Below are 23538 nucleotides of genomic sequence, written 5' to 3'. Positions count from 1 at the left end.
TTGCTTGCCTGAGGAGGTGGTGATGGCGAACTCAGTCGAGGGGTTCAAGAGAGGCCTGGATGTCTTCCTGGAGCAGAACAATATTGTATCATACAATTATTAGGTTCTGTAGAAGGACGTAGATCTGGGGATTTATTATGATGGAATATAGGCTGAACTGGATGGACAAATGTCTTTTTTCGGCCTTACTAACTATTTTACTATGTAATTGTTGATTTGCAAAAAAAAAAAAAAAAACAGTTTGCTATCTGCCCTTTATTTCCTCGTTTTGCACTTCTCTGTGTAGCTATTAGGCTACACTACATATGAGGTATGAATGTTGTTCTCTCGCTAGTTCCACTATAGGGACTCTTAGGGCGACAGAGGGACAGCTGCAGAGATGCGACCACTTTAGGGTGTGGATCAAGGTTTATTTTTTTCGGATCATTTTTTAAATCCGTTGTTTTTATCTTATACACTCAATAAAATTGGTCATTTTAAGTTTTTTTGCATGTTCATGCTCTACGGTTAACCTTACTATGATTTATTTATTGTCAATCGTTGCACCCAATCAACTGCCATTTCACTCTCCTCTCAGGACAAATCAAACATCCAGAGAAAGTGAGAGGTCAGCCGCAGCCCTCGTTTCCTTTAGATATCAGTTAAAGCCAAAGGAGGGGAGAGTGAAGCGACCACTAATTAGTCCCAGGGATCACATGGCATTGTTGTCACAAGAGCCCTGGGAGCGCCAGTGCCAACACTGTTGTAAAGCCGCCAGTCCTGGAGGAGAGTAGAGCTGTTATTTTATAAGGGGGAAACATGGTGATTGAGCAGGGGTTGTCCAAGTAGTGGGCAAGTCATTTAAGATTTTTCAGCCAAGAGACGTGGCTTTCAGAACACGTAAATTATATAACCTAAATGGTTAAAAATCCATCTCAAACTGAAGGGTGCCTATTGGACAATTTTCATGTATTCAAAGCTGAAGTTAAAAAAAACAAGTGTCTTGTGTAAATCAGATTATTAAATCAGTAAAATAACCACAAGAAAACATATAGTGAATCCACGAATGCTACTTCTAGCTTTTTATTTCAATGTGTTCAGCTACGAGAGCCAAAAATTTCTCCATTATCATCATTCAATGTGAATGACACAATACATGAGGGTCCAGTGCAGTAGGGGGACAGAGGGCTTGTTGACAAAATACCACATGTATCTTTTTTTCGTGTGTTTAAGCATTTGGTTGTACAGTTTTCTAACCAGCTGAAAAAAAGGTACATGGCATAAAATACTATATTGCATACTATTTACATTTCAACATACAAGAGTAAATGGACCATTTTACAAAATACACAATACCTACAGATTAACTTAAGAAGCTTGTGTAGGAATGCCCCGTATCCATCTACTCTCCCTCCCCTCACATTCTGTTAAGACAACACAATATTGTGTAGAGCTGAACTTTAAAACACAGGGTATCGCTGTGGAATGACAGACTATTAAAAACTCACATGAAAAGAACAAAGTCCTACTAACCACATGGGAAGGTTCACACCTTACCAGTAAAAAGTGAACCGTTGCGTTCCATTCTAATTCGATCCAATCCAAGGAATTTTTAACATTGCATGGAATGTTAATTGTGCAAAACCTTGAGCTGCGGCAAATTTCGTTATTGCCTACAATTCATCGGGTTCAAGGTCAGAAGAGCTTGCACTGCCCTCCAATGACTAGGTGAAGGGAAGAACCTGGGCATTCCTAGCAGCTATTTTGAGAGAGTCCAACAAGAATTCTTCACTTCTGGGCATGCTGGAAATTGTAGCATTCTCCATTTGATTGACCCTTACAGCAGCCCAATAGCCTTATAGCCTGATCCAATAATCGTTTCCGTAGCACATAACTGGAAGTCATGTACTATATGCATCTATTTACATGTAATGTATGGAGTTAATACTGAAATCTGTAACGCTTACCTGACAAATACAGATCTGCTGTTCTTATAAATGCACAGCCCAGTGTGAAAAATAATACACTCAGATATACAGCTAGTAGACAGTAATCAGATTTTCAGAAAATTACTATTCTGCTCAATCCAGACCATTAGTTTCTGCACTTCAACTCCTCTAAAGGGGGCATAAAGGCTGAGTTGCTGTCTTAGTTTCCTGTTGAACAAGACAAAGTGGAACCTTTGAGCCCATGTTTTTGCAATGACACGGCCTAATAAAATTCATGATCACTACCAGTAAGGAATAAGGGGAAAACCAAGTATGCAAGAAGACCTGATTGTAGGCTTCCTCTGGAAACCGCAGCAAGATAAGGCTTCCTGTAAGTATATGATTAATGTCAGTCCCCTAGAGGAAAACCAAAACGGCCCATGAAGAAATACTACAGAGATAACTATTCGATTTCTGTCATTTTTCACATGTACAATGGGAGAAAATAGACAAATGCTTTTTTCCACAGCTTGAAGGAACCTTTCAGCCAGAAATTGCCATAAGAGAATGTTATCTTCACTTATAAGTTATGAATATCACTGAATGGATTCTTTAAGTGAGATTAAGTCACATAATTCATAACCTCACTGGGTCCACTAATGCCCCTCGGTTTGTGGCCTGTATGGACTAAGCATTGAGCGATTCCATTTCTTAGGGCAGAAAATCTTGTTATGTAAATGGCTAATACTTTCACACATGAGCAGCATTTCTAACCATTGCTTGTTCAGTTCCAGGAGGCAAGGTCATGGTCAGGTCAGTGCTGATAATCACTGCAGTACAAGAGCTCCATATTCCACAGCAATGAGAACTTAGTCCGTTCACAAGGAACGATGAACAGCTGTAGTGCTGAAGATGACATACACAGAAGAAATGGTCACTGGTATTGGCAAGAGTGGCCAATTTGTTTTGCATTGAATGCTCCCCCATTATGGAGACCAAACTCAGCTTCTACTGGAATTCTGGAGTTCTTCTCGGAGCCATGTCGGCAGTGGTTGCCCCAGTCTGTTCAGGAACTTGGATAGTTCTATATTGTTTTCCCGATAAAGGTCTGCAAGGTAACTCCGGGACTAAAAAAAATAAATAAATAAAGTGTTACAGGAGCTCTCATTGCCAAATTTTCAAGATTTATCCTACAAATTCGTACTAGACCGGCAGTGGTTCTGATCAGAATTCCGCTTCATATTTATATTTAGGTTAATTGAGTTCAGGTCAGGAGACCCTCAGTTGTCCTGGACATCTGTACTCTGATCATGTTTTATGGACATCAGAATTTAGTCTTCGTAAATCCTAGATTTTCAAGACAGGTGTCATGATCAACCCAGGAGCCTTCTCTGATCAGCAGAAATAATCAGTGTTTCTAGCCTAACATTACCCTGTAATGATTTTTTTTTTGCTCCCTGCTCGCTCTTACCACACCTCCCCAACAACATGCAAATAAATGTCACAGACATTACAGAAAAGATTACCAGAACCCCAGTACTTCAGCCATGTTAGACATTAACTGGCGTCTCTCATACATTGTGGCCCTACTTACCGAAGGCTCCATTTCTGGGTATCTGCGACCTTTGCTTTTTCCAAGGCATTTGGTTTTCCCATTATCTATCACTGGACACCAAAATCCTTTTGCTTCATCATACCTATAAGATATGATTGTTAGTGTACAGTACTCACCCACTCTGGTTCTGTGTAACCAGACATAAATACTACACGTATAATATGCACGAGTGGTGAATATGCGAATAATAAGCCAAGTAGTAAATTCAAAAATATCAAGCTAGATACACAAAATAGATTAATATCAGCTCAACCCATAGTGGGTCCGGCCACCCATCTAATTTCTATGAGGGCCTCTTGACAGTCCACAAACGGAAGACGTCAGGCAGAAGTATGTGGAAACCAAGTGCCCGATCCATCTAAATTTTTTTCCTCATGTGAAATAATCAGGCACCCAAGATGTCTTGCAACAACTTACACTTATTTTCCCATACAGATCACAAGGATACATGACCGAGTCAAATGTGTATGCAAATAGGCACTTAGGGGCAACAGGCAAAGGCACACATAGAAATCTGGATGCTTAGTGGGGGTGAAAGAGGGCCCCACCCTCCGTTTAACCACTTTGATGTCAAGTTCACTTTTCACCACAGCGTCATAAAAGGTTAAACAACTGCAATTTGAGCTAGTGCCATTCATAGCAGTTACCAACAGGTGTCTGCTGTGAAAAAGCGCAAAAACACATTGGGTATGAAAGTAGCCATTTCACATTTAGGGTGCGTTTCCACGTGACTTAATGGTTGCGCTTTAGACGCAGCGGATACCCCGCTCCGCCCAAAGCGCCGTCTCCCTTTGTACGTGCGGTGATTCCACATGTGTTCATTGAACACATGCGGAATAACCACATTCCATCCATAGACTGGGTTATTTATCTTGCGGAGACGGAGCGCATGTGTTCAAAGATAAATAGATATGCTGCGGTCTGGAAAGACGCGACGCATGTCCGGATACGCAGGGCCGTCGGATGCGGCCGTGCGCACATAGTGGAGACGGGATTTCATAAAATCCCCTCCACTATGCAGTAACATCTGGACGCTGCGGCTGTACGCAGTGTCCAATCCGCAGCAAATCCTGATGTAATACGCCACATGGAAACATACCCTTACAGTGCCAGATATACACTCTTTACATATTGAAATTGTAACAATAAGAAGGAAATGTCGTGGAATTAGAGAAATCACAGGATGGACAGACATGTTAATAGAAATGCTGAAAATGGAAACAAAATTTTCAAAACATCTCGATATATTCATTAAAGAGTATGAGGGCCACACACAAAAATCCCTGCACTAACACTTTGCCTGCTATTAATGAGTTTATTAATGGTAGTCTAAGGAATGTTCTGCCATGCTGAACGCAATTGGACAAATCATCAAGATAGACGGCTGACCAAAGACCACTTCTCCAAAGTGTCCCAGGAGCCATTTTTAAATACAACTCTAGGCCACATATTGCTTGTTCAACTGTGAGTAGCCACATGGCCTTCACGACCTGCAGCATCTCAGGACTTGTCTCCCATTGAGCACTTCTGCGATATAATTGGTTGGCAATTGCAAAGTCAGCTGCCAGTAGTGGATCTTGATGATTTGCCAAGTGCATTCAGCGTGAATATTTCTCAATTACAATTGTTACAATTTTTTTATAATTTGCATATTCCACTCCAAAGAGCACTTCATCGCATTCAAACAGTCCCTCACTATTTTCAAGGCCACACTAGCTGCAGCAAACAAAGCTACTTCTCATTTATCATATCCTCCCTGTCTCACAACCGTAAATAGTTATTCAACACTTTCAATTCTCTCCTCTGTCCCCCAGCCTCTGACACAGTGGACCATTCCCCTACTATTACAGACCCTCTCATCTCTTGGCATCACTGACACACCACCTCCTCACCTCGCCCACATCAGTTGGAGTCCCGCAAGGTTCAGTTCTAGGGCCCCTGCTCTTCTCCTTTTATGCCTCAGACAGCTCATAGAATCTCACGGCTTTCAGTATCATCTACAGTATATGCTGATGACACACAGATATGCATCTCTGGACCAGATATCACCTGCCTATTAACCAAAATCCCACAATGTCTGTCTGCTATTTCATCCATCTTTTCCGCTAGACTTCTAAAACTTAACATGGACAAAACAGAATTAATTATCTTTCCCCCATCACACCTATCCATTAACGTAAATGGCTGCTCACTCTCCCCAGTCCCACAAGCTCGCTGCCTCGAAACTTCAAATCACATATCCAAGCCCTTTCCACTTCATGCCGACTTTCACTCTAAAATATTTCCAGGATCTGTACATTCCTTAACTAAGAATCTGCAAAAACCCTAGTCCATGCCCTCATCATCTCCCGCCTTGACTACTGCAACCTCCTGCTCTGTGGCCTCCCCTCGAACAATCTCGCACCCCTCCAATCTATTCTCAACTCTGCTGCCCGACTAATCCACCTCACTATTCCCTGGCCTCTGCCCTCTGTCACTCCCTGCACTGGCTCCCCATTACCCAAAGACTAAAGTTCAAAACCTTAACCATGACATACAAAGCCATCCACAACCTGTGTCCTCCATACATCTGTGACCTCGTCTCCCGGTAGTTACCTGCACGCAACCTCTGATCCTCACAAGATCTCCTTCTCTACTCCCCTCTTATCTCCTCTTCCCACCATCGCATGCAAGATTTCTCCCACGTATCACCCCTACTCTGGAACTCCCTACCACAACATATCAGACTCTTGCCTACCATGGAAACCTTCAAAAAGAACCTGAAGACCTACCTCTTCCGAGAAGCCTACAACCTGCAGTAACCACCAAATCGACCAAACCGCTGCACGACCAGCTCTACCCTCACCTACTGTATTCTCACCCATCCCTTGTAGATTGTGAGCCCTTGCGTGCAGGGTCCTCTCTCCTCCTGTACCAGTCGTGACTTGTATCGTTTAAGATTACTGTACTTGTTTTTATTATGTATACCCCTCCTAATATGTATACCTCCCTCCATAATTGCATGACTTTTCCTTTGTGTTGAGGAGTGTATATTAAGAAGGCACACACATTTCATATTTACAGCACTGGTCAGATACCTAATACAGAAACAAATTCTCCTTTCAAAAAAAAATTCTGAAAGAACAAAATCTTCCTTGTGAAGCCAAGTGACTGAATGAAAGAGGTGAATTATGTAGGAAGTGGACGGACTAATGTGTTTACATATGAATACTAGCATCAATGCAACATGAACCTGAGAGGAGTAATGTGCAACCCTTGATGCTGGGAATAGCACTGCCTATAATAACCCTTCCATAAGAATTGCAGAAGAGTTGTCTTTTACATTACTATACTCACGACCGTCACATGTATGAGCAAATTCTAAAACAAGCCCAATCTGACTAGGGTGGCCATACACCTGGTTATACATCTTCCTTGCTTGATATACGGTAAGTACTAAAGAATTGCAACTTGTTCCATTATTTCTTGATCCAGACATTGAAACTTACTTAAGAGTCTGTGTGTAATTGAAATGTGGTGTCACTCCTAAGAACTTCTGGACACCATCCATAGCTGCAGATGGGTTGTTTCGCAATTCCTGGCCATCAACTATGTGAAGCTGGTTAAAAGAAAACAATAACATCACTGTGGAATGCTGCGCGCAATTTTGTAACAGGTTGGGGGATAAATAGGAGGGGCAGAAGTTAGCAATGTCTTTACACAAATTACTATAGAAACCTCCCTCCCACCCTTTGTTCCTTTTAGAACTTACTGGTACAGTTTAATACATATTGGTACAAAATTTAAAGAGGCTTCAATATTTTTCAACATTTATTACACATACATTAGTTATCACATTATCAATACAAAGACAATGAAAATGTACATAGAAACGTGGGAGCAGATTGTTGTACTCTAGAGTTCCATGATGTGATCACATCTACAGGTGCTTCTCACAAAATTAGAATATCAAAAAAGTTAATTTATTTCAGTTCTTCAATACGAAAAGTGAAAATCATTACAGAGTCATTACATACAGTGTTTATTTCTGTTAATGTTGATGATAACAGCCAATGAAAACTCAAAAGTCGTTATCTCAGTAAATTAGAATAATTAACAAAAAACACCTGGAAAGGCTTCCTAGGCGTTTAAAAAGGTCCCTCACAAGGAGTGGACTGCTGCTGGAGTCATTGCTTCAAGAGTCACCACACACAGACATATCCAGGACATGGGCTACAAGTGTTGCATTCCTTGTGACAAGCCACTCATGACCAATAGACAACGCCAGAAGCATCTTACCTGGGCTAAGGAAAAAAAGAACCAGACTGTTGTTCAGTGGTCCAAAGTGTTGTTTTCAGCTGAAAGTAAATTTTGCATTTCATTTGGAAATCAAGGTCCCCGAGTCTGGAGGAAGAGTAGAGAGGCCACAATCCAAACTGCTTGAGGTCTAGTGTGAAGTTTCCACAATCAGTGATAGTTTGGGAGCCATGTCATTTGCTGGTGTAGATCCACTGTGTTTTATCAAGACCAAAGTCAGTGCAGCCGTCTACCAGGAAATTTTAGAGCACTTCATGCTTCCTTCTGTCGACAAGCATTTTGGAGATGGAAATTTCATTCTCCAGCAGGACTTGGCACATGTCCACACTGAAAAAAGTACCAATACCTGGTTTAAAAACACCAGTATCACTGTGCTCGATTGGCCAGATCCTAACCCCTCAGAGAATCTATGGGGAATTGTCAAGAGGAAGAGGAGAGACACCACAATGCAGATGAGCTGAAGGCTGTTATCAAAGCAACCTGGGCTTCCATAACAACTCAGCAGTGCCACAGGCTGATCACCTCCATGCCACGCCACATTGATGCAGTAATTGATGCAAAAGGAGCCTGGACCAAGTATTGAGTGCATTTACTGAACATACATTTCAGTAGGCCAACATTTCAGATTTTAAAATCATTTTTCAAGCTGGTGTTATAAAGTATTCCAATTTACTGAGATAATGACTATTGGGTTTTCATTGGCTGTAAGCCATAATCATCAACATTAACAGAAATAAACACTTGAAATAGATCACTCTGTCAATGACTCTATATAATATATGAGTTTCACTTTTTGCATTGAAGAACTGAAATAAATTAACTTTTTGATGATATTCTAATTTTGTGAGAAGCACCTGTATTTCCCATAGACCCATATCACTCCTGTGTAACTTGGGTTGTTATATATTTGATGTAACATTCCAAAGCATACCCGATTTAAAAGTGAAAAATGTAACCAGATATAGAACCTAGTAATGACAAAATCGAGCAGCACACCCAAAACATGTGTAAAATATCAACGGTACCCATCCCACATCTTGGGCATATATCACTTGCTGTCACTCCTAATTTATGGAGAAATTTAGGAGTTGTATTTACCCAGTGTAATAGGTGTAACTGTGACAATCTCTGGGCTTTGCTAGTAGACAGCTGTGGGACTGAAGACATTATTATGTCTCAATCAGGATCAATTATACAAATATCTTTCTTCCATTTTTCTTTAAGGCTACTTTCACACATCAGGTTTTTTGCTTCAGGCACAATCCGGCAAGTTTTGAAAAAAAAAAAAAAAAAGATTCTTTTTTTCTTAGCCGGATCCGTTTTTTTTCTCATAGAGTTGTATTAGTGCCGGATTGCACCTGATGGCCAGACGTTTCATCCGACCAAAAACGCGTGAAATGGACATATGACAACATGAATGTGGCCTCCGATTCCAGTTTTCCAAGCATTTTCCATTGAATTCTTGCAGATTTTCCGTCTCTCTCTCTCTCTTCCGTTGCATCAGTTTTTACACTATTTCCAACGGATCCGTTTTTTGAAACATTAGACGGACTCTGACAAACAAAAAACCTGATGTGTGAAAGCAGCCTAAGGCTTAACGGATGTTTTGAAATAAATTGTTCTTGTAGTATTCTGTAGAATCTAGAGATGGCTCCTTTAATATGGCTTTGGTTTGTAACCATAGAGAAGAGTACAGTTATATGAAAAAGTTTGGGCACCCCTATTAATCTTAAGCTTAATGTTTTATAAAAATTGTTTGTTTGTTTTTTGCAACAGCTATTTCAGTTTCATATCTAATATATAATTGCCTAGAATACTACTTCCTGCAATTTGTGCCAACTTCCGTGGCTTTGTCCGTGGCTTTGTCCGGAGCTAATGTCCGGAGATAAGTGACGTCAACAGTGTCCAGTGTCTGATTGGTTGCCGCCTGCTGCGAGCGACCAATCAGAAACGTGCCGTACTGTGACACACTCCGCCCGCCATTTTGGTGTGATTTTTGAATTTTTACCTCACAGCAAGTTTCTACTGCGTGGAGGCGGGCCCAGTGACGTTGCTCTTCAAGCTCCTGCCGAATTTCGTCAAAAAAATGATAATACCATTTACCAAAACTATATATATTTAGTTGTGAAGTGGTTCAGTGACATTTTCACACCAATTTTGAACTTTTGTTTGGTGTTTTCTCCATATACTGCCTATTATTTTTGTTCTTTCTTACTATTATTTATTAATTGTATTAATCTTACATTTGAATAAATAAAGTATATATGGATTCTAGACTCCCGATTCTTTAGAATCGGGCTGCTATCTAGTATCTAATAACTGTTGGACACAGTAATGTTTCTGCCTTGAAATGAGGTTTATTGTACTAACAGAAAATGTGCAATCTGCATTCAAACAAAATTTGACAGGTGCATAAGTATGGGCACCCTTATCATTTTCTTGTTTTAAATACTTCTACCTACTTTTTACTGACTTACTAAAGCACTTTTTTTGGTTTTCTAACCTCATTGAGCTTTGAACTTCATAGCCAGGTGTATGCAATCATGAGAAAAGCTACTTGAAGTGGCCATTTGCAAGTTGTTCTCCTGTTTGAATCTCCTCTGAAGATTGACATCATGGGCTCCTCAAAACAACTGTCTAATGATCTGAAAACAAAGATTATTCAACATAGTTGTTCAGGGGAAGGATACAAAAAGCTGTCTCAGAGATTTAACCTGTCAATTTCCACTGTGAGGAACATAGTAAGGAAATGGAAGAACACAGGTACAGTTCTTGTTAAGGCCAGAAGTGGCAGGCCAAGAAAAACAGCAGAAAGGCAGAGAAGAAGAATGGTGAGATCAGTCAAGGACAATCCTCAGACCACCTCCAGAGAGCTGCAGCATCAACTTGCTGCAGATGATGTCACTGTGCATCGGTCAACTATAAAACGCACTTTGCACAAGGAGAAGCTGTATGGGAGAGTGATGCGAAAGAAGCCGTTTCTGCAAGCACGCCACAAACAGAGTCGGCTGAGGTATGCAAAAGCACATTTGGAGAAGCCAATTTCCCTTTGGAAGAAGCTCCTGTGGACTGATGAAACCAAGATTGAGTTGTTTGGTCATACAAAAAGGCGTTATGCATGGCGGCCAAAAAACACAGCATTCCAAGAAAAACACTTGCTACCCACAGTAAAATTTGGTGGAGGTTCCATCATGCTTTGGGGCTGTGTGGCCAATGCTGGCACCGGGAATCTTGTTAAAGTTGAGGGACGCATGGATTCCTCTCAGTCTCAGCAGATTCTTGACAATAATGTTCATGAATCAGTGACAAAGTTGAAGTTACGCGGGGGATGGATCTTTCAGCAAGACAATGACCCAAAACACCGCTCCAAATGTACTAAGGCATTCATGCTGACGAACAATTACACTGTTCTGGAATGGCCATCCCAGTCCCCAGACCTGAATATCATTGAACATCAGTGGGATCATTTGAAGAGGGCTGTCCATGCTCGGTGACCATCAAACTTAACTGAACTGGAATTGTTTTGTAAAGAGGAATGGTCTGTTTTAAATCGTATTGAACTGGTGTATGGATGTTCTGTCCCTAGGGTTCCACTGACTTGCATATTGGGATATGTGGAGGAAATTGTTACGGACAACATGTTTAAAATAGCTATTGCACGATTGTTATTCATTGCTAGGAAATTGATCGCCAAATTTTGGATTAGAGAGGAACCTCCAACAAGAAAAGACTTTCTTAAGCAAGCGGAGCATATACTTACTTTGGAGAAAAGTATCCACACCAAAAGGAATAAGCTGGACATCTTCCACAAGCTGTGGCAACCGTGGATGGACTTGAATTAGGATGATAAATGAGAATTTAGGGAACCTAGTATTCAATGGAAATATAACGGATGTTTATTCAAATGTTTGTATGATGATGGGAAGTGGGGTGGCTCTGGCTGAGGTCTCTGGGGTTGGGCGGGGTGGGGGGGCTCTGAGTCGGGGGGAAAAAGTTATCTGTAAATGTTTAATGAAACATTGCCATGAGAATTATTCTGATTGTTTATTCTTTGCGGATAATAAAAATCTATCTGATAAAAAAAAAAAAGAGGAATGGTCAAAAATACCTTCATCCAGGATCTCAAAAGGTACAGGAAGTGACTAGAGGCTGTTATTTTTGCAAAAGTAGGATCTACTAAATATTAATGTCACTTTTCTGGTGGGGTGCCCATACTTATGCACCTGTCAAATTTTGTTTGAATGCAGATTGCACATTTTCTGTTAGTACAATAAACCTCATTTCAAGGCAGAAACATTACTGTGTCCAACAGTTATTAGATATATGAAACTGAAATAGCTGTTACAAAAAAACAATTTTTATAAAACATTAAGCTTAAGATTAATAGGGGTGCCCAAACTTTTTCATATAACTGTAAATGATTATCTATTTTAAGCTTTTTGATTTTGTCTTGTTTAAGCCAAGCATGTCGTATTTGGAGATTTTGGAAGAAATAGTTATTTGGCAGAAGAAATTCCTCTTTTAGCTGTTGGAAACTTTTAAACACCCCACTTATCTGGAGTTGGGCAATAGTAGCCAGACCAGCTTTTCTCCAGGCCCTCTAATCTATACATCTCTGGAAGTCTAGGGTTTTGACACATTGGGGTTAACTGTGTATACCCATCTATGTCCAACAACTGCTTAACTTTTTCCCATGTCTTTATCATAAGGAGAACCGTTGGAAGCTTCTTTTGCTGCCTCCTTTGGTAGCCCACCTACAAAAAGGGGATAATAGAGATACTGTCTGTATGGTCCTGTAGCATGGTCACAATATTACCCTGCAGTAATTTGAGCTGTTGAAATACAACCATGGATTTGGTGCAGCAAGACCCCCCTCCTTTTTATCCCTTTGTAACCTGTCATATTTAATCCGAGCATTCCTCTTTTTCCAAATCTTGTCCCTAAACATAGCCTGAAATTTGTAAAAATGTTTCAATGGAAGCCATACTGGTGTGTTGTGGATAATATTAAGCAGTTGGGGCATCAGTATCATCTCAACCAGGTTCGCTCGCCCAATCACCGATAAGGGTATCTTGCACCAGGTATTGATTTTTTGTTGAAACTTTCGTACAAGGGGACCAGAATCTGAGACAAAGGCTCTAATATTAACAGATTAATAAATTCCTAAATATTTAAATTACCATCCCACTCTCAAGCATGTTTATTTTTAGAGTTTTAACATAATTAATCTACCGGCATTAATATAGACTTAACCCAGTTGATTCGAAGCCCCGAATTATCTTCAAATTTGTTTACAATTGCAATGGTGTTTACCAGGGTATAGCAGTATCCCCAAGTATCATGAGAAGGTCGTCAGCATACAACGCAACTTTTTGCTCCACTGTACTGTAGATAAAGCCTTTTATCGCTCGAATAGCTAGCAATTTAACAGCAAGTGGCTCTATAGCTAAGGCAAATCGTAAGGGAGGGAGAGAAGGGACACCCTTGTCTAGTCCCCCTACATAATTAAGGGAGTTTGACAAGGAGCCATTAGCCCCGATTTTAGATCTAGGATTAGAGCAGTGTTCCCCAACTCCGGTCCTCAAGAGCCACCAACAGGTCATGTTTTCAGGATTTCCTTAGTATTGCACAGGTGATTGAATGCTTGCCTGTCCAGGTGATGCAATTATCGCCCAGTGCAATACTAAGGAAGTCCTGAAAACATGACCTGTTGGTGGCTCTTGAGGACCGGAGTTGGGGAACACTGGATTAGAGTATAACAGTTTAATTCATGAGAGGAAGGATGTTCAAAAGCCCATGGCCCTCATAACCGGCCAAAGGCACTCCAACTCAACGCTGTTGAAAGCCTTTGCCGCGTCAAGTGAGAGCACCACCCTTTCTCCCACATTTAGGGGCTGCATCTCAAGGTTAATATATACACATCTCAGGTTTATTGAAGTCGATTTCATGGGCATGAATCCCGTCTGGTCTCCATGTACCAAATGTGTTATGACTTTAAGAAGTCTCAAACTAAGTGTCTTGGCTAGAATTTTTTATAACCACTGACAATAATAAAATGGGCCTATATGAGTCTGTACATGTTGGATCTTTCCCTGGTTTTGGGAAGAGAACTAATGCTGCCTCACACATGGAATCTAGTAATGTCACCACTCTGAATGCCTCCTGAAACATCTCCAGTAGCTTAGACAGTATCACTAAACCCATTTCTTTGCCGAGAGGGGTAGATCTAAGGTCCCCCTCTGTTCATCCGATAACTGAGGCAGTTGCAGATCGTTAATGTAACCATCAATTTCTTCAGGTGTTTTAGAAAGTTTTTAAAATAGCTTCTGAGTCGGTAGCCATCAATCCAAGTTTTAATTGCAGAAATAATGGAGGAACTCTCCTGTGCTCCAGCCATTGTGGCTAGAAAATAACCGGCATTTTCCCCGATTGTAAAAGCTTTGTTCAGTGAAAAAATCTTTTATATTCTGCTTGCTTAAGGAGATTTTTTTTTTTTTAAAGGTATTTTTGTGCCTCCACCCATTTATCTTTGTGGGACAAAGAGGGTGTACCCACATAACATTGTTCCAGTTTATCTACACTGCGCTGTAGAGTTTGACTGAGGGATCAGCTTTTAGATTTGATATGGGAAATCTCTTAATATATCTCTCAGGTAGGCTTTCATTGCATAAGGATTGAACTTCCACACCTCACCCAGCAAATTAACGTGAAGGAGAATATTAAAAACCACTAATGGGGAATGATCAGGTAACTGCCTCGTGAGATATTCTACTTTAGCAATCCAAAGTAGCAGGATCTTCCCAGGGCAAGATCTACTCTTGACAAAGAGGAATGTGAAGACTAAAAAACAACAGTATTAACGCACCAGTGGAAATTTGCTGCGCTAAATATCAACCCATAGCAGTTCCCGCATCACATGGTCTAGCGTTGTTTCATCCCCCATCCATACCCCACAATATCTTTCTAAAGTAGCTTTAAAGTAAGTATTAAAGGGAACCTGTCACCCCGAAAATCGCGGGTGAGGTAATCCCACCGGCATCAGGGGCTTATCTGCAGCATTCTGTAATGCTGTATATAAGCCCCCGATGTTACCTGAAAAAGGAGAAAAAGACGTTAGATTATACTCACCCAGGGACGGTCCCGCTGCTGGTCAGGTCGGATGGACATCTCCGGTCCGCTGCGGCGCCTCCTATCTTCTTTCCATGACGTCCTCTTCTGATCTTCAGCCACGGCTCCGGCGCAGGCGTTCTTTGCTCTGGCCTCTTGAGGGCAGACAAAGTACTGCAGTGCGCAGGCGCCGGGCCTCTGACCTTTCCGGCGCCTGCGCACTGCAGTACTATCCTCTGCCCTCAAGAGGCCAGAGCAAAGTACGCCTGCGCCGGAGCCGTGGCTGAAGATCAGAAGAGGACGTCATGGAAAGAAGATAGGAGGCGCCGCAGCGGACCGGAGACGCCCATCCGACCTGACCAGCAGCGGGACCGCCCCTGGGTGAGTATAATCTAACGTCTTTTTCTCCTTTTTCAGGTAACATCGGGGGCTTATCTACAGCATTACAGAATGCTGCAGATAAGCCCCTGATGCCGGTGGGATTACCTCACCCGCGATTTTCGGGGCGACAGGTTCCCTTTAACACCTCCAATAACAATCAACGGGGTAGACGGATATTCAGATAGAAAAGGGAGTATCATTGGTATAACTTTCATTGAAGAAGGGAGCGACATGTACACTGCCTCTATATAAATCTGTGCCCTAAACAAAAGGCACACTAAACCGATAAATCTTCCTTCTGAGTCTATCAAAGATTTTTCACAAGTGAATGCTAAGTTTCGATATATTAATATGCTAACTCCTCTGGGATACGAGCTGAATGTGGAGAGAAAGGCAGAGCCCCTCCAGGGTTTGGTTAGGGATTGAGCATTTTCTGGTATCAAATGTGGTTCTTGTAAGCACACCACTGCGTAATTAAACCCTTTGAGGTTTTTAAGGATGGCACATCTTTTGTTAGGTTCCCCTAGTCCCCGAATGTTCCATGAAATAATAAGCCTCCTTACCTTGACAAGCCAGCTGGTATGTCACTCTCCATAAGGAGAAACGATACCCCTTAGACCCCAGTCCAGAGCCTCTCACCTAGCCAAATCAGTTCTCATGTTTCGCACTGATGAGGGCCAACAGCCCGAAACACCGTCTCTGCGAATTGAGATACTGATTTGGCTTTTATCCTAAGTCATATTGCACGACTCGTTAAAGAGTCGACATTGACTGTTAGTATTGCTACTTCCAATAGGTGGCACTAGAGTTCTAGTCCTCTTCCTCTCTGAAGAGACAATTTGCATATTTCCCAGAGGAGCATTGCGGCTTTAAGTCTCCTCACCTCGACATGCTTATCATGTCACTCTCTGCAAGGAGAAACGAGACTTCTTAGACTGTTGTGTTTGAAACTGTTAAGCTGTAAAGCGCTGCGGAATATGTTGGCGCTATATAAATAAAGATTATTCTTATTATATTATTATTGGTTCTGCTTCCTCAATTTTAAGGTTATCAGGCACTGCATTCTTACTAGTGAGGTGAATGATGGGGGTGGTAGTAGTCAGAGGAGCTGGCTTATCTCCCTGCTCCATCTCCCCATTACTCCCCCTCTGTGACACAGAGAGCTAGCTGAGGGGCTTGGTTGTCTTGAGACTTCACTCCTGGGGGTCCTATAGCATATTGTTCCACACACTCCCCATTACTCCTCAGTTGTTTTTCCAGGGGGAAGGGCATCTTGCTGAATGTTCTCTGCCTGTGCAGAGGTTTAAGCTTTTGTCTTGTCTTGTCATGACGGGAGATGTACGGTATGTGTCTGTACCGGAGGATTCGGCCACCACAGTCTCGTCTTTCCAGCTCTCCAAAGCACCTGCACTTCGCAAGCAAATCGGATTTTAACAAGGATCTTGCAGGAGCAGTTACTACATGTGTCCTTCTACATGTCCATCCAAGCCATGCCCCTTGATTGATATTCTTAATTAATACCTTTCTATTTTTGTTAGTGCCAGTGTCTTCATACAAATAAGACTTTAATATTAAATAATCTGCATCAGGGAGATTTATGAACTATTATATTTGTCCACGTACTTGCCTTTTTAGATCTATCCCATATTTATATGGTGCATCGTTTTGTGATTGTGTCACTGTTTGATTAATATATTACTTATTCTTCATTGTTCTGTTTGTGATCACCTACTTTCTCATTTTGGGCAAGCTCCAGAAAAAAGTGGATACTGCACCATTGGGACTTTTCCGGTTTCCCTGCACAGAAATGGCCTGGCTGAAAGAGATTCGTTCAGCGGGTTTAATAAAGAGAAAGCCCTATCCATGCGGCAATGGGGCTTACGGCTGTCATGGCCGAGGGGCCTATATGGCGGGTACTAGTAATCTGCCTAATCACTGAGGGCTAGCTTCTTTACACATTACCTAATGAACAGTAACAAATGAGAATCACTTTATTTCCCGTTGGACTACACATGCCAATTAATTATATTATTAGCCTAAATACTCCTGAATGAAGCACAGAACTTTGCTGTCGCACTCACCTGGCTGGTTGGGTAGTAGGTCAGCCACCTCTCCAGGTGAGTAGCGTACCAACCGGGTACCAAACAGCGGCTCTGGAGGTTTCGCAGTTCTTGTGGAGCATGTAAACCAGCCATTATCACTTGAGCAAAGGTGTAGTTTGTTGCCACTGGATCACTGTGTGCTCGCTGGTGCTAAAGAAAGAGAAAAAAAATAAATTAAAAACAAAACAGAACACACCTCTTATTCACTTTGTAGCACTCTTATTTAGGACAAGAAAATTCTTCACAAACTCTTAAATCCAGCTCAACATAAATCTAGGTAATATGCTATAAAGGAATTAATCATGTCACTTTAATAAATATAATCCCGACTGCTTCGATTCTAAATAGGCTTTATGACCCCGCTCTGCAGACATTGCTGATCCTGTCCAACAGGCTAAAAAGCAGCCATCTCCATATCATTAATCGCTCGTTTATTCTATACTGAAGGTATAATTAATTTAACATTACAGAAATTTCAAGTCACCAAAGTTATTGAAAATAAATGGCTGCTCTCAACCAGAAATGGCACCACAATGTCAATAGGTGTCTGGTATTGCAGCTCCGTGAAATTCAAAAGATTAGGATTGAGGTGCAATACCAGGCACAACCTGAGGACCAGTGTGGTGCCGATTTAAGACAAATGCAAAAATGTTTTTATAATCCTATACAAGCCTTTATTATGGAGCTATTCCTGTAAAGTCCAGGTGCCAGGGGAACAGCCATCCCTATCCAGGAGAGTGGCAGATCTGGGAGATTTCTAGCGTAATCTATTTTAATGAAAGGATCAGGGAGAAAGTTGTCTCCTTACACTTTTAGTCTCTGAAGTAAAGGGCATAGATAGTATTTGTCTGTATGATCATTTGTGACAGCCCCATTTTAATTATCCTTTTCTGCAGGTAACTAGAAAGTGAGCCGGTTATTATAAGTGAGAAGCGGCACTCGAATGGACTTCATAAGTGTCATCGCGTTTCTAAGATTAGACAGGGGGAAGGAGAAACATATTTAGATTAAGCATTTCCCCCAGGCAGTGGCTGCTAGTCACAGAACACAATATTGCTCTTGTGGACGGCCAGGAAAAGCAATTAACTTTGTCTGCGTCCAGAAATGATGACCAGGAATAGGTAAATCAATAAGGCAGATTAGCTGAAGCCCTGCAGACAACCCCAGGCCCAACGTGTTGTAGATTTAGTATAATGAGCTTTCTCTGAAACCAGAAACTGGTCACTGAGGCCAATAACGAGTGGGAACGTCAGCAGCCACCATGCCACCCAACTATTAACTTTTAAGAACCTCTCCACAAATACCAGACACTTCGGGGGCCACAAAGAGATAAACCATAGTGTCCCTAATATCCAACATAACCCTCATCACCAGCCTCTACAACTTGGATTCCTTTCTACGGATAATGTTGTACATAAATTGTTCTCACGTCTGGGCTCGGCCTTGACATGGCACCATCACTGCCAAACCTGGACTTGTACTTCAGCCTAAAGGCTCATGCAGATTGTCCGACCTCTGACTGTAGTGCACGGACTGGTCACGGCTCTCCCAATCCGAGAGTGACAGCCTCATCGAAATATGAAAGAGCCATGGCCAGCCAGTACATTAGTGGTCCGAGATCAGACCAAGATCTACGGATGTCTGAATGAGCTACTACTGCGCTGGGTGTGCATCATATTGAGGACAGTCAGGTTGTACACATGATACCTAGTATGTCTGAGGGGGTCAGACGTCAGTGTACTAAAGTCATGGTTTGGGATATGTTACTAATATGCAAATGCTGTGAACTTTATTCTTGGAGTCGTACAGTGTGCTATCTGAAGTGTGGATTAAAATAAAGTCAGCAATTAATCTTTCCAGTAAATTCTCATTATATCCAACTACCATACAGCAATTATAAATGAGAAGTCTAGATTTCATTCACTGCTGTAAGTACCTGGTACCAAGAATATGCCCGATCGGCAGGATTAATCAAGATGACAATAATCTTGGCTCTGGGCAGAAGAGCTGCTGCGCGCTTTGGTACCACTTCTGTGTCAAAGTAGTTTGCACTTTTCTCAAACATGAAGTCTGTGCTGGCATTGGAGGGCACAGGGAAAAAATCCATGTACCTAGAAATCAAGAAACCCCAGATGAATGGTCGTTCATTAGGACACATCTGTACAGAGCATTACAACACATTTACCAGTCGATGCCTCTGTGGTAGTTTGCACCATTAAAAAACTGGATCTCTTCAAAGGTGACAGGGCTCTGGAAGTTGCTGGTGACCGCTGGGTGCATGTTGAGGAACGAGTACAGAGCAGTTGTACCTGTGAACCAGCGAGAAATAATTACAATAACATCTTTATCCTCCTGATCAGCCTGATCGGTGATAAACCACATGGATACTACAGGTCCACTTACCAGTCTTTTGAGGCCCAACAACAAGAAACTTGGGCAATCTGTCACATGTCTTCTCTTTTGACCAGATATCCTTATGCCTCTTGTCATCACATGGGTTCTGGGATAAAAGAAAACACGCACCGGTAGTTTAAAGTCATGTTGATCCTGTCCCCCGGGTGCCATTTCTGTATGAACAGGATTACCTAGCTCGGGTGTACTATGAATAACTTCTAGGAAGCGATGATTGGAGGGGTGATATATTGGGTAGGGATGAACACTTTTAGGGTTAGCTATGAGGTAGACATTGTCAGTGATGATAGTATTTTTCTTCATTACATCCAGCTGGACACAGAAGTCTAAGGCTAGGTTCACATTGCGTTAGCGTATCCGCTAAACGGATTGCGCTAATGCAATGTCCAAAAAGGGATTGCGTTTGGCAATTCCGCTAGCGCAGATGCCTGATCTGCGCTAACGAAGAACGGACCCGGAACGCTGCAAGCAGTGTTCGAGGTCCGTCCGAAAATAACGGCACATCGTTGACGCATGCCAAAAATGGTATACGTTAGCGATGCGTTAGCGATCCGTTAGCACATTGCAGTCAATGGGTGCGCTAACAGATCCGTTACTTAGCGTTAATTGCGACAATTTTGCCATGTAACAGATTCCGTTAGCAGACACCCACTAACGCAATGTAAACCTAGCCTAACACTATGTTCATATTGTGTTTTAGGCTACCGTCAGTGGCTCCATCGGAGTTTGCCTTGGAACAGAGAATTCAGAAGTATCCGCCTATTTGAAGCAGGCACCAAGTCCAGTCGACCACGGATAGCCTTAACTTAGCCCCTGACAGTAGCCTAAATATAATATTAAAATAGCCTATGTCAGGCAAATTTAAGGATATTCCAATTGAATAGTGAGGGTACACCCATTTTTCGATTTTGGGAGAGGACGTGTGTCCCATCCCAAAATTTGCAAAGGGCGAGTGGTGAGTATGTCCTACAGAATTTGTCTTTTACAGGTTCTTCCTTTCCCTGCACATTACACTTTGATGCGGTCTGATGTCATAAATAAGCTGATAGGAACTCAAGACAAGACAGATAAATATTAAAACTCTCCCATTGGTCCAGATTTACAGCTAATCTATTCTAAAACGAGGATATAGAAGGCAAATGGTGCAAAATTCTTAATGAAACCCATTAAAAAACAAATTAGGCTAAAAACACAGGCATTTAAGAAAATTTAAAAATCACCCTTCATCTCTAAAAAATAAAAAAAATGGACAACCCCTTTCAAGGGAGGGCATGGATAGAACTAGGCTAAACTGGTGGTGAAGTGTTGGCTAGAGTTGCATTTAGACACACAGAAGGAATGATGTGCAGCCCTAAAGCCCATAAATATGTTTACACCACATTACGAAACAAAGCCTTTACATTTCTTTAGCAGGTGGCAACAAAACCCACTATGGTATAGTATAAACATAAATCCATTGGCTTAAGGCCTACGAGAATGAATGTTCTGCATTCCCTCTGAAAGGTGTGCAATAGATGTGACCTTTGGAATGGAGGAGATACAAATTGGTTGGTAATCATCATGACACGCCCGAGTGCTGGGCACCAAAGGCGGCGGTGGATGGAGGGTTACATAATCAGCGAATGCACTTACCTGCCACAGAGGGTTCTTCTCTTGGGGGAAGATCTCAAAGTACTTCTTTGCTAGTTGGACAGGTGGTAGAGTCTGTAGTCTGAGGTTGGTCCAGCACTGCACAAACTTCACCAGGCTTTCAAACGTGTAAAGCCCCAGGCGGTCGTTGCCATAGTTAGAAAGATGTGTCATGAAGATGCTGATCTGTAACAGACACACACAGGGAAAGCCATCTAGGTTAACTCTCCTAAGTAGAGCACTTGGCTGTATAAACACTCATCATTTATTAAAGCGCCTTGCAGAGAGATAAGACAGTATATAGGGCGAGGTGCTGCAGGTGCTGTGGGATTTGAGACCTTGGTCCAATTTTCTGGTTATAATTCACATCCACTTGATGTAGAGCAGTCTTTTTTGACATTAACATGACATTACAGAGCTAGAACCAGTGAATATTTCATGACCTCGCCATGGTGCTGCGCTGAATATTTCATTGGCGGGAGGAAGGATGGTGGCATTCTGCTGTACTTGTGCAGCCCTCATCCCTCACAGATAGACCACTGCTTCCCCTGCTTTGGATTCCAGCACAAGTTTCCGTCCATCACAACCTATGCGGAAATGCAGGAACAAATTTCCATGTCCGGTGTCTTAAAAGGAATATATAGATGTAGAAGAAAAATAATGTGTATTCCGTTTTTCAGTGTTGGTGCCAATTTTGTTTTTAACTTTATTCCAGTTTAGGCAGTGCAGTTTAGGTCTCCTATCGGAGAGTATTATTTGGGTGTCTATTTACTACCCTTCCTTATATGAACCTCCAGCAGTCCAATAAAGCGGTCATTAAACCCTGTACCCTCTGTCCCAGTCTATACTGCAAAGCTGACAAATGAGCTACAAAAACTAGGAAGCAATAATTGATAGCTTATGCTATGGCACCAGAGAGATCTAAAAGATTCCAAGATTTATTATAAATGGATAGTCAAATAAGGAACACATACAAAAAAGATATGGCTGTACATTGCCCTAATGACATTTCATTCAAATTCTATACTGCACTTTGCTGTTTGACCACTCATATACTGAAACCTATGAGATACTCTGCAGCTTGACTTTACATTTATGTTTAAGGGGAATCTGTCCCAAACCATGCTGAGAGAGACCCCGATTCCAGAGATGTCGCTCAGTTTACTGACCTCAGCAGTTGTGAAAGAATTCCAGTTTTCTCCACTGTAGATGTAGCAGAGCTCAGAATGCTGAGCTCTGTGTAACCCCACCCACAGCACTGATTGGCAGTTTTTCTGCACATATGGACAGAATTCTGCCAATCAGTGGTGGGGGTGTGGTGGGACCAGGATGCACGTGAAACCCAGTCCTGTAGTGAAACAGAAAAACCCAGCATATAAAGTGAAACATTGCTGGAATCAGAATCTCAGACCCTGCATCGTGCTGCTCTCAGATTACAGAACAGAAACTTGCTGGCAGATTCTCTTTAAATAAAAATGAAGTAACCTAACAAGCGTATCTTCCCAAAACAGAGAAAAAGTGCAATCTGAGTCCTTCATGGTTACATTAAGAAAGGGGTTAAATTCTTCAGGCCTGTAAAAACCCTCATAGGGTGTGGTAATTCTCACGAGAACTCTCTGAAAGAACAGCTGAGCGGTGTGACTAAGCTGGGTGAATGCGGGGAGCGCCTTTACTTATTATACAGTTATGCACTTCTGCATGGTACGCGCATGGTCATGAACGGTATAAACATGTTCTTCATTGATTCTTTGGATTATCTTGAAAAATCACATGTGTGCACTTTCTTGTTCCTCACCAGCCATAAAATGAAACCCAGAAACTTTTGAATTGGATTACGAACTGATCCACCAATCACTTAAATGGGGTTGCCTTAAAATCAAAAAGCATCATCAGTGCTGTAATTGGCCATCTAGGTCCATCCCATAAAGAATGACTAGAGCAGCAGCGCTCACGTGTGACCTGCACGCTATTCACACCAGACCCTGGCAAAATTTAGGCCACGCCTCTGACCACACCCATTCATAATTAGTCGCACCCATATCCACGTCCCAACCACACCCATTTAGCACTGCTGATCACACTGTTTCAT

General features: G+C 41.9%; 1 protein-coding gene across 1 annotated transcript in view; it reads right to left on the bottom strand.

The window, feature by feature from the left end:
- Positions 1-1031: 1031 nt before the first annotated feature.
- The window catches only part of NDST2 (N-deacetylase and N-sulfotransferase 2), a 219272-nt gene continuing 196765 nt past the window's right edge, over positions 1032-23538 (bottom strand). Inside the window, exons 7-14 of the mRNA XM_069753273.1 lie at positions 21453-21635; positions 19812-19908; positions 19594-19717; positions 19345-19519; positions 17388-17558; positions 7011-7120; positions 3502-3604; positions 1032-3034 (exon numbers count right to left, since the gene is read on the bottom strand). Of these exons, the coding sequence (XP_069609374.1) occupies positions 2909-3034; positions 3502-3604; positions 7011-7120; positions 17388-17558; positions 19345-19519; positions 19594-19717; positions 19812-19908; positions 21453-21635 (1089 nt within the window). The 3' untranslated portion in view covers positions 1032-2908. The remainder of the gene's footprint in view (positions 3035-3501; positions 3605-7010; positions 7121-17387; positions 17559-19344; positions 19520-19593; positions 19718-19811; positions 19909-21452; positions 21636-23538) is intronic.

This window comes from Ranitomeya imitator, chromosome 2 (assembly GCF_032444005.1).
Source record: "Ranitomeya imitator isolate aRanImi1 chromosome 2, aRanImi1.pri, whole genome shotgun sequence".
Lineage (NCBI taxonomy): Eukaryota > Metazoa > Chordata > Amphibia > Anura > Dendrobatidae > Ranitomeya > Ranitomeya imitator.
This window is presented reverse-complemented; position numbering and strand designations above follow the sequence as displayed.